We start from the raw sequence: 12,484 nt of genomic DNA, 5'->3' as shown, positions 1-12,484 counted from the left end.
GTCTGACTGATTTCCAGAAAGAGCTTGCTTCTCTGATCACAGCAGGGCAGTTAGTGGTAAAACCAATCTCCAGGCAGCTCTGGATACAGCTGATATCACTTCCCGCTCTATGGGAAGAGTTTCAAAGGGATCTCACAAAACTGGGTGACCGGGCAATAAAATGGCAGATGAAATTCAGTGTTGATTAAATGCAAAGTTATGCACATTGGAAAACATAATCCCAACCGAACATACAAAATGATGGAGTCTAAATTAGCTATTACCACTCAAGAAAGAGATCTTGGTGTCATCGTGTATAGTTTTATGCAACTGTGCTCAATGTGCAATGGCAGTCAAAAAAAAACTTAATGTTAGGAACCATTAGGAAGGGGATAGATGGATTATAAGACATGAAATATCATAATGACACTATATAAATCCATGGTATGCTGTTAGCCAAGATGGTCAGGGACACTGGGTGTCCCTAAATCTGACAGCCAGAAACTGAGAATGGACAACAAGGGATGTATGACTCAATAATTGCTTTATTCTGTTAATTTCCTCTGAAGCATCTGGCACCGTTCTTATTGCCGCAGCCACAATTATGCATAGGTCATCGTGGCTGCAAGGGTCTGGATTTCTCAGAGAAGTTGAATCCACTGTGGAGGATCTTCTATTCGAAGGGGCTGAACTCCCTAGTGCCACAGCAGATGAGGCCTCAAGGGTGGAATTGCTGGGGGTGTACACTCTGGCCCCTAAAAGAAAGCATTACTGAAAGCAGAGATGCACCATAAAAGTCTGAGCTCACTATCCCATGTCTTCCACCAAAGATCTAGGAAGTCTCCAAGGAAAAAAACGACACTTTCACAGGAGAAGGTAGCACTCTGTTGACCCAACCATCTTAAACACATACACGTACGCACTGGTCACAAAAGCACCAGTTTTGACAGCCTGGTCAGAGGTGTAATCATTCCCCTAATTCTGAAGTCTACCCCTCTTTTGGGGAATTGTCTTTCTTCTTTGAGTGATTGCTCATGTGTATTCCACAATAGGTCTGTGTGCTCACCACGTGCACCGGTGCCGGAAGTTTTTCCCCTAGCAGTACCCGTAGGGGAGCGCCCTAGCCACCCCTGGAATGGTGCCTCCATGGCATGGTATAAGGGGTGCTGTGCACTCCCCCCACCCTCAGTTCCTTCTTGCCACCAGTGAAGGTGCTTCAGAACGGCTCTGCTCTAGCTCGTCCCTAGAACTGCTTGTTCGTTCAGTGTATGTTACCTGTAGTTAGTTAGTTGTTTAGTTAGTTTAGGTTAGCTAGAGCACCCGGGCCAGGGCATGCCCCGTGCCCCGGGTTTTAAGTCATGCGACACTTGTAGGCGATCTATGCTAGTGAGTGATCTGCATGCAGACTGTTTACGCTGTTTGGGGGAAACCCATCTCAGTGATTGCTGCAAGATTTGCAAGTCGTTTAAGCCTCGGACCAAGAGAGAAAGGGACATTAGGCTCCGGGCTATTCTGATGAAGTCGGTGCTGACCGCGGCTCTGGCACGGTGTTGGTGCACGGCAACCCTTCAGCGCCATTGACTAGTCGGCACCGCTTCCTGTCCATGGGGCATGCCAAGAAGCCTAGGAAGAAGCCGCCTTCGCCGCGGCACTGGAGTAAACCCAGGACAGAGGCTAGACTCATGTCGGCTGTCCTTGATCCCCACCAGACTCTAGGCCTCCGACTCAAGTCGAGCAGAGTAGCCCAGCCTATTCAGAGCAGGCCTCCCCAGATGTCCAGATGCCCTCCATACCAGAGGCCCTGCAGGCAGCCCGGGATGTTATGTCCATGCCGGTACCAGGAGCACCACTGATGTTGGCCTCGCACTCCAGAGGCAAGCCGCTGCTGGGATCTCCGCAGTCACCCCCAGCTCGGTACCGGTCTCGGGAACGTTCTCGATGCTGTTCGCCGCTCAGCGACCATTCAGGGCAGAGTCCACGTATATCGCCCTCGACGCCCACCAGGCTGTCTGGCTGGGTTCCATCTGACCGAGACTCTCGGCACCGCTCCGCCTCGAGGAGCAAGCACCGACGGGACCGAGGCAGACGACACCAACGGGCCTCTCTCGGAGGGGCTATCACAGCTGGTCACAGCACGAACGTCGACGTTGTTCCCGTTCATCGTCCCGCTCCAGGACTCCGCCACGGCACTGCCTCCGCAGCCCCGGGTGCCGATCGCCGGCATCTCGCCGTTGCGGGTCTGCCCGCCGGAGCCGATCTCAGAGCAGCTGTTACCGACGGTACCAGTCCTCCACGTCGGGATCGCGGTCCTGTGGTCGGCATCGCTCCCGGCGCCGCCGCTCCTCCTGGTCCAGGGACAGCAGCAGGTCGTATGTCAGCCCGGCCTCCCTTCGTAGTCGTCCATCGAACAGCCAGCTCCGCCGGTGCCACAGTAGGTGCAGTAGTGCCGGGCCCCGTGGCCGGCCCAATGATACCAGTGAGCACTGTGGCCCCTGACGCAGCACCCGGCGGGGACTCGCTCAGTGGCCAGAGCCTCAGAAGGGCCATCGGCCTCCCTCTCCAGACCCCCGAGGAAGGAGTGGTGGGACGTACATCCTTGGCACCATGCCCGGAGACCAACCAGGTGGTGGACCCTCTCGTGCCAGTGGAAATACAAAGTACCGCGCTGGCCTCCTCACCCTCCCCGGATGAGGCGATTAAGGCCCCTCCTCCCTCCGTCCCACAGGAGGACTTTAGGGCCTATCAAGAACTCTTAAAAAGGGTGGCATCAAGCCTCCACCTCCAAGCAGAGGAGATGGAGGAGCCCTCGGACTCCCTGTTTAATGTTCCGTCCTCCTCGGCACCGGGCAGTGTGGCCTTGCCTCTCCATGAGGGGGTGGCAAACGCAAGTATTTTGTACCCGCCAAGGGGCATGAATACTTATACACCCTCCCTGCTCCTAACTCCCTGGTGGTCAAGTCAGTCAAACACAGGGAGCGGCAGGGCCAGCCAGCCCCTACCCCAAAAAATAAAGATTCAAGGAGGCTGGACTCATTTGGAAGAAAAATGTATTCGTCCTCGAGCTTCCAGTTATGGGTGGTGAACCACCAGGCTCTCGGCCGGTATGAGTTCAATCTGTGGGGCTCCCTGCCCAAGTTCAAGGACTCCCTCCAGGAGTGCGACAGGAAGGAGTTCAAAGCGCTGGTGAAGGAGGGTACAGTGGCTGCCAGGGCAACCCTGCAGGCAACTTCGGATGCAGCGGCCACGGCCACGTGGTCCATGGCCTCAGGTGTCCATGAAAAGGGCGTCGTGGCTCCTGCTCTCTGGGCTGTCCAGCAAGGCGCAGACCTCCCTGCAGGACCTCCCGTTTGATGGCAAAGCTCTGTTTGCGGAACTAACGGATACAAAGCTGCATGGCCTGAAAGACTCCCGGACGACCCTGTAGACTCTGGGTCTCTATGTTCCGGCTCCGGCTAAACCTAAGTTCAAGCCGCAGCAGACTCCCGCTCAGGCCACCCATTCAAAATACGAGACTACTTATAAGAAGTCATGGGACTATAAGAGGCTCCCACAGAGACAGTCTCGGCCTACCCCCAGCCTGGGTCCTCCAGGGGCAAGCGGGGAAGAGGCGGTTTTGACAGGATGCCCGGGTGCGCCCTGCCAGTTCTCATCAGGGATCCACCCTCAATAAAGCTTCCCTTCTCCAATCAGTTGTGTGCTTTCCTCCCGGAGTGGTCGTGGCTGACCTCGGACCGATGGGTCCTCAATACCATCTCCCGGGGATACACCCTCTAGTTTACTTCCTCCCCACCCCCCACCCCCATCCCTCCTGGGGGACCCCTCAATCTGCAGGACGCGTACTTCCACATTTATATATTCGAGGGGCACAGACGCTTCCTCCGTTTCATAGTGGGGCAGGAACACTACCAATTTACGGTCCTCCCATTTGGCCTGTCCACTGCCCCTAGGGTATTCACGAAATGTATGTTGGTGGTGGCGGCCTACCTCAGGCGCCGGGGGGGGTCCAGATCTTCCCCTATCTGGACGACTGGTTGGTCAAGGGCAGCTCCCGGTCGCAGGTGCGGGATCACGTGGCACTCTTTCTGTCCACGTGCACCACTTTGGGCCTGTTGGTAAACAACACCAAGTCCACGTTAGTCCCGGTACAATGCATAGAGTTTATCGGGGCGGTCCTGGATGCCTCGTTGGCCAGAGCCTCCCTCCCACCGGACAGGTTCGAGACCCTGAGGGGGCTCATCGACACAGTCACAAGGTTTCCGGTGACAACAGCCAGAGCGTACCTCCACCTCTTGGGTCATATGTCGGCATGCACGTATGTGGTCCGTCACGCCAGACTCAGGATGAGGCCCCTGCAGCTCTGGTTAGCCTCTGAGTTCTCCCAGGCCAGGGACAAGATGGACAAAGTCCTCACGGTGCCCGAGCCAGTGATCACCTCCTTACGGTGGTGGTCCTCCCTGAGCAATATGCTCCAAGGGGTCCCGTTCAGGGGCAGGGCCCCATCGCTGGAGCTAGTGTCCGATGTGTCGGACCTGGCATGGGGGGCCCATGTGGGGAATGTTCAGACCCAAGGTCTGTGGTCAGCTGACCCTCCACATAAACGTCAAGGAGCTCAGAGTGGTATGGCTGGCATTCATGGCCTTCCGCTTGCACCTGGAGGGCCAGGTGGTCAGGGTCCTCATGGACAACACGGCCTCAGTGTTCTACATCAACAGGCAAGGCGGGGCCCGATCCTCTGCCGCGAATCCCTCAGCCTGTGAGACTGCTGTATAGCCCACGACATCTGCCTGTAGGCCTTCCATCTGCCGGGCACCTGGAACACGCGGGCAGATCGCTTGAGCAGGGACTTCTCCTCTCAGCACAAGTGGTCTCTCCACCTAGAGGTGGTGCACAGACTTTTCCAAGTGTGGGGAACTCCCCAGGTGGACCTGTTTGTGACTCGACAGAACCATCGCTGTCCCCGGTTCTGGCAAAGTGGTCTCGGTTTTCCAGATGAGCGGACAAGCGGGGCGTTTCCCCGGTGGCCGCCCTGATCCAGCTTATTCTGGATTACCTCCTTCATCTTAGAGCCCAGGGCCTGGCGCCCTCATCAGTCAAGGTGCACCTGGCAGCCATATCGACTTTCCATCCGCCGGTGCAGGGCCACACGGTATTCTCCCATGATATGACTGGCCAATTCCTTAAGGGGTTGGATCATCTTTTCCCATATGTTAGGCCCCTAGTCCCACCGTGGGACCTAAACCTGGTGTTGGCTCGTCTCACGGGGCCCCCGTTTGAACCGCTAGCCACGTGCTCCTGGTCACACCTCTCGTGGAAGGTGGCCTTCCTGGTTGCGATCACATCGGCTAGGCGGGTCTCGGAACTCAGGGCCTTGACCACCAAGCCCCCGTACACGGTGTTTCATAAAGATAAGGTCCAGCTCCACTCACACCCTTCGTTCCTCCCGAAGGTGGTCGCCATGTACCACATGAGTCAGGACATTTTTCTGCTGGTCCTCTGCCCCAAGCTCCATGCGTCCAGCGAGGAGCGCCGCCTCCACATGCTGGATGTGAGACGGGCTCTGGTTTTTTACCTGGAGCGGACTAAGCTGTTCAGAAAGTCCTTGCAACTGTTCATCGCCTTGGCCGAACGTATGAAAGGTCGGCCAATCTCCACTCAGCGGCTCTCCAACTGGATCACCTCATGCATCTGTACCTGTTATGACCTGGTGGGAATCCCTCCGCCACCAATTGTGAAGGCACATTCAACTAGGGGGCAGGCCTCGTTGGCTGCCTTTTTGGCCCATGTCCCCCTTCAGGACATTTGTAGAGCTGCCATGTGGTCTTCAGTTCACACGTTCACCTCACATTATGCAATTGTCTCTCAGACCAGGGAGCACGCTGGGTTCAGCAGGGCCGTTCTCCATCCCAAGAGTTTCTAAACTCCTTCCCACCTCCAGCAGATATAGCTTGGAATCACCTATTGTGGAATACACATTAGCAATCACTCGAAGAAGAAAAGACAGTTACCTTTTCCGTAACTGATGTTCCTCGAGATGTGTTGCTCGTGTCTATTCCACATCCCGCCCTCCTTCCCCTCTCTGAGTTGTCTGGCAAGAAAGAACTGAGGGTGGGGGGAGCGCGCAGCACCCCTTATACCATGCCATGGAGGTGCCACTCCAGGGGTCGCTGGGGTGCTCTCCTATGAGTACTGCTAGGGGAAAAACTTCCGGCACTGGTGCACGTGGCCAGCACGCACACCTATTGTGGAATAGACATGAGCAACACATCTCGAAGAACACCAGTTACGGAAAAGGTAACTGTCTTTTCTCACCTTGGATGTTAGAAGGGCTTTAGCATTCTACCTACAAAGAAAAAGCCCTTTAGATCTTCCCCAGGGTTCTTTGTAGCTGTAGCTGAGAGAGTGAAAAGCAAGGCCATATCTTCCCAACACTTGTCAAACTGGATTTCAGAATGTATGAGTTCTTATTGTGACATAGTGAAAAGAGATCTGCCTGCTGTGTTAAAGGTTCATTCTGCTACAGCCCAAGCAGCCTCAATAACTTCCCTGAATGCCTCTATTTTAGACATTTAAGGTGGCCACCTAGAGTTCTATCCACATATTTACCAAGCACTAGTCACTTAAGGAGGCATCTCACCTGTGTCTCTTCTCCTAGACTCCAAGTTCCTAGCTACAGTGTCATGGTCCACTGCTTGGGAGTTATCCTTAGGGCAATAGACAATTTCCCAAAGCAGAATGGGAAGTTAATTACCTATACAGTAAAGTGGAGTGCTTTGAGATGTGTTGGTCATATGCACAATCCCTAACCTACCCTCCATGCCCTCTAACTGCTGTTGAGAGGGAACTGATGGTGATATTGCATTCTGTCCTTATATGGTGGTGCACAAGGAGAATCAGGGTGCATGTGCACCATAGAAATACTGCTGGCCGGGGAGCATACGCACAGTACAAATACTGCTGGCCAAAAGTGTCTGGTCTTGCGCGCATGAGGTGCATGCACACCAAAAGTGGAATGTGGACAATGCATCTCAAACTCCAGTTACTGTATAGGTAAGTAACTTCCCAATTCAGAGCGTTCTGTGCCTCAGCAATGCACTTCAGACAAAGTGGACTCCTGAGTGTAGTGAATTGCACAAATGCCTTTAGACCTTGCACACACGTGGTGAGACTGGGGTTTTCTAAAACATTATATTATATTGGAAACTAATATTTTCTTCAGTTGTCTGATGTGACTTGCCTGGTTGAACTCAGTTAATGCTTGTGTTTGCTTACTGGCAGGTGTTCTAGCTTGATGTCATTCCTCTGTTCTTTTGACATCCTAGGGAAGTGAGATTTTCTTCCCGCTTATAACTTTGATAATTTATAGTTAAGCTTATGACTTGACTTTCAGTCAACCTAAGGTTGCTCAAACTCTTGAAACAGTATTTCTTAGGCTCTCTTTCAGGTGCCATATACCTGTGTTCTATGAGATTACCTCATTCTCTAACTTACCTTGGCCAAGGTTTGTCCCAGAGATTTTTTTTCTAGTTGGCATATTGTTTCTGTATCAAGTCTTCCATTGAAGATAGTTGTCCAGATCACTTCTTTCCAGTATGTAGCATAGAGTTGAGATCTGTATCTTGCTTCTAGCTCAGAAATCCACACTTCTTGCATCCTGGACAAGTTCTAGAGATTTTTGATTTATTCCCTAACATTTGTGCAGGAGATGAATTTGTGCACTTGTTGGTGTTATAGTTTTTTCTCTAAGAGAAGGCGTTTCTTTGGTGTCAATGACACTTTTGGTTTAAAAAAAAAAACCTACAAAAAGTCACCTAAGTGACTTTAACTGGTGGTACCTAATGTCCTCTTCATGTTTATTCTTCACAGGTATTCTGATGAGGGTATTTGGTGAACTAACCTTTTTTCAAGGCTCATCTTTGGCATTTGAGGCTCCTGTTACAGATACTGCAACCACACAGTGTCTTTGGGAACCATATTGTATTAAGTTTATGAATGTTTTATTTTATCATTGTATGCAACTCCATGTGGGGAGGGTTACCACAGCTCCGCCAAGAACTAAAAACAATAGGGAGTGATTACTACAGTCCCTGAGAATTGTCATCAAATCCAGAGAAGTACGAAACTACATGGTGGTTTACATATACTGGTTCAGACTGGGTTTTCCAGATACTAGGAAAAGGGCTTTTGGTATATTAAGGCTGAGTTTGGGGATGCTGTCTTCCTTTTGATTCAATGGACAGGATTTCACCAATCCTTGCCGAAAGTTTGGAAGACTGTCTAATTAAGGCCCCAAGAGATTGATTAGTGAGTCCTGGTATATGGAGTGAGCGTATCAGGACTTTTAAAAATGTGTTCTCCGTGTACTTTTTATGTCCTTAAAATAAATGTACTCTGCTGAGAAGGAGTTGTGTGATCACTGGTAAAAACAGTGTCATAGCCATTGGAGAGAGAGCAATGCACAGAGGCTGGCCGTTAGGTAGACTGGCTTGCTGGGGATATCACAGTATATAATGGGGCTGCTGAGACTTAAAAACCCAAATCAGGAGGAGGAGATGCAGGTCTCAGCTCGAGAGGTGACAACTGTGCACCTAAAACCTTAAGTGGGACAACAGAGTGGAAAATACAGGTGCAGTTGTTGCTAATGCTGCTGTTCCTGAGCCTCCCATGTTTCTGTATCAGCGTAGATTGTAGGATGTTGACTCAGCAGACCTTGATGTTAATCATAAGGAAAGACCATAGACTCAATTCAGTGGCGAAGGCTCAGCCAGGTTTATTGTCAACAGAGCAGGTTATCAGTGCCCCGGCTCGCTGGTTACAGGTACATTAACATGTATATGCCAGTGACAAGTTATCAACTCAATGAATATAACGTTTTCCCTAGGCCAATACAAATATACCCCTCCTATTACTCCTCTTTTTTACGTTGATCAAAACAAGTTATGTATTGCATTCCAGATGTTATTAGTTACCATTCTTATGCCTTGTACCTGATAGATCAAACAAAACATCCTCATCCATTATCCTGTCATTCCCTCCTTTTCCTATGTCGGGTCTGTGTGTTCCTGTACCATCTTCTCAGGAATGTGCTTACTCGATTAGCTGATGCCTAGTTCTGTTATTCTATCAAGGTCTGCTTTGTTTCAGTCTCCTTTGATTCATGCCTAGGGCTCCAGCAAGGCCTACAGTAGTTACTCTGATATTGTACCAGCTCCTTTCCAGGATTCTTTTCTGATTACTGAATACAACACATTTTCCGCCTTCTCAACATTTAGACTACATTTCAATAGTCTTGTTAGATGGGGCATCATAATGGATGTATGGATTCATGAGATAGATTAACTGTGACTGGGTCTCTAGAACCAGTTCTACCAAGTTGTCTGTTGTAATGCTAGAGAGTCTCAGACAATCGCAGTCATTCAGTGTGTTACCTTTCTCAACAGCGTGTAGAAGGGAATGGCTACAGAGTGTAACAGATGTTTATTGTAGTCTTGGTCAATCCTAATTCAGACTGGAAATAAGACACATTTTTAACATTGAGGGAAATTAACCACTGGAACAATTTACCAATGGTGGTAGCGGATTCTCTGTTACTGGCAGTTTTTAAATTGAGATTGGATGGTTCTCTAAAACGTATGGTCTAGTTCAAATGGGTATTAATTCAGGGAAGTCCTATGGCTTGTGTTATCCTGGAGGTCCGACTAGAGGATCACAATGGTCCCTTCTGGTGTTGTGTATGAATCTGAACTGTGAATCAGTTTGTCACATACCCTTCCTGAACAAGTTTTTGGGACTTGCTTGCTGTCAGAATTTTAGATAAGTTAAGACCTTGATTCTGAAGTTTTTTAGCATCCACCTTATTTCCAAAGAGAAAACACTCACTAGTACATGCAGGAAAACTTGCTAAATCTGTTTAACACTGCTAGGTTATTCATATAGTAATACAGACAGATGATTGCACTCCTGTGCAAATTTTGTTTCTTAATATGTACGGGAAATAGACTATATCTTTTCCTCCAAACTCTTTTCCCAGTATGTAACCAGGGTTGTTTTATCCTTGGAACCAATGTTCATTTGACAAGCCTTGCCTGGGACTCTGTCTACATTGCATCTGGGAGCAAGCCACCCAGCCCATGTCTACAGACTTATCCTGGTGGGGCTCATGCTAGTGCTCTAAAAATAGCTGTGTTAGACGTTGCTGTGTTAAGATCAGCGTGGTCTCTCAACCCACCCCACTGCCCCAGGCTTGAGATCCCGAGTTGCAACCGAGCCCCAAGAACAAAGCAACATCTATACCAGGGGTCTCAAAGTCGCCCGGCAGAGTCAGCCATGGAGGCAGCATCATTAGTTGCCGGGCAGAGTCAGCCATAAAGGCACCGTCACTTTTTTCCACAATGAATATAAACAAGTCAAAATACCGAACACAACTATCTGATGCACACCTTGCTGCAATCCTGAAGGTTTCAATTGGTCAGTCACTGAGGCCAAACATCAGCAAACTGACAGAACTAAAGCGTTGCCAGGTGTCTGGTAAACACTAAAAACTCTCTGGCAGGTGAAGAATTCTATAAAGTTGTATAACAGTTTTATTCTTTCTAAGAAATTTGAAATCAAAAATACAATATAAATGTTTTCTTTTTTGAACACCATCTTCAGTGGCATTATTGGTCCGCTGGGAGGATTTGAGGACTGGCACTGGCCCTAAGGTAAATTGAGTTTGAGGCCCCTGATCTATGTGGCTATTTTCAGTGCACTAGCACAAGCGTTGTCAGCACAAGTCTCTCAACCCAGGCTGAGAGACTCACTCCCAGATTCAGAGTAGACATACCATTGATTTCTGGATGGAGGTCACCGCCTTAATCTGAAGGTAGTCTTCTCCCAAAACAGATGGGCAGGTGGTTTTGCTTTCTTAAGCTGGTGCTTTATATTTGATTACTGGAACTGTATGAATGTATTCTGAAGCATCTTGTGCATGTGTGGTCTGACATCTCAACTTAATGATAATGCAAAGGACCATATTCTTTCATTTGTCTTGCTTGTCATGCAAACTGCATTGTCCTCTTCTTGAGAAACATGTAAACTGTCTGTTTGCCTCCTTTTTTAGTGACGTATTTTGCAAAGTCACCAGCAATTCTCTTGGAACTGAAACTGTTCTAGAGAACTTTTGTTCCTTTCTCATTTGAAAAAATTGACTTCAAGCATTTTAGTCTAAGATTAGGAATCCAATTAAGATGGTATTTCTTTACAGAAAGTAAAAGTATTTATCTGTATTTCTGCTTCTTTGAAAATATTAGATTCCTTTTCACCAGCTACTTTTCTCTTCAAATTTGGTAGGTAAAAATATGTAATTACCAATTTTAACCTTCCAGTGGGGAAATAAATAAGTGCCCAATCAAATTATAGTCTTAAGACTAAAAGCTTGACTGAAGTCTTCATATATGGCAAAAAATATATTGTTGTGAAACTTTGCTTCCTACTAATTAAGGGACTTTAGTTCTAGAGTTACTAAGGCATTGGCAATTGATCTATACATGAAATACACCGACTGATATATAGCAAAGGGCCAAAAACTTTTAGTTAGGAGAATTCCTATCTGTCTTGTAATAGGAGCACAATCTAAAAGTAGGAATCTGGTGAAACTGTTACTTCTTGAAAAGCAGGTTTGGAAGTAAGTAACCTTCTGAAGATATACATTTCAGTGGATTACCCTTTATTCTCATCCTCACAGACTTTGAGGACAGTAAAATTTCTGATTTTTAACTGTTCTGTTAATTGGAATGTGTTTGGGGGCTTTTCACTTGCTGGCATGACAAGGGCTGACCATGGTACATTGAGATGGCACCTTAGGCACTCTGTAAATGGCTGGCCTGGGACTCGCTCGTCTGTCTTCCTCACCCTGTGTCTCCCTCCTCCCGCTGCCTTCCACTTCCCCCCCCCCCCCTTGTCTTGCATTGGGAACACACTCAAGTGAGGGAATCAACTGAGATGTAGATCTTTAGCATTCAGGAAATACAGGTATGTAACTTACTTTGCATGCAAATAAAGAACCTACAGATATTGTGGATTCAACTAATTCCCATGAAAAATCTCTCTAAAACATACTGATATACTAACTCTAACTGAAAAAAGCTGTCGTCTTGTTATCAACAGGCTATGAAATATTTGTCCTATTTACTGTATCCACTGTGTATTGGAGGTGCAGCTTATTCACTTCTGAATGTGAAATATAAAAGGTAGGGTGCTACAAATTGTTATAAAATATGTAATTAAAGATTAATCACCCTTTTAAAAATTGTAATTACCCTTTTTTGGTGTTAATTGATGTGAGATAATGGGGTTGCAGAAGTCTTTTGTCCTAAGGGGTATTTGATCAGTCAGGTAGGTAGTGATTGGAAATTGGTGGCTGACAACCTATTTGAAGTCTTAGTTTTATTCTTAGGGATATTCACATTACAGCCATCTTCTCTGTTATGGGGTCTGTGATATTGGGTGCAAGTGTACTACCTCATTC

The 12,484-nt window shown here is 48.3% G+C and overlaps 1 protein-coding gene across 1 annotated transcript in view; it reads left to right on the top strand.

The window, feature by feature from the left end:
* The window catches only part of CLPTM1L (CLPTM1 like), an 86,013-nt gene that overhangs the window by 61,272 nt on the left and 12,257 nt on the right, over window positions 1-12,484 (top strand). The window contains exon 12 of the mRNA XM_065398727.1: window positions 12,124-12,206. Coding sequence (XP_065254799.1) covers window positions 12,124-12,206 — 83 coding nt within the window. The remainder of the gene's footprint in view (window positions 1-12,123; window positions 12,207-12,484) is intronic.

This window comes from Emys orbicularis, chromosome 2 (genome assembly GCF_028017835.1).
Source record: "Emys orbicularis isolate rEmyOrb1 chromosome 2, rEmyOrb1.hap1, whole genome shotgun sequence".
Classification (NCBI taxonomy): domain Eukaryota; kingdom Metazoa; phylum Chordata; order Testudines; family Emydidae; genus Emys; species Emys orbicularis.
The sequence above is the reverse complement of the archived record's forward strand: the minus strand, read 5'-3'. Positions and strand labels throughout refer to the sequence as shown.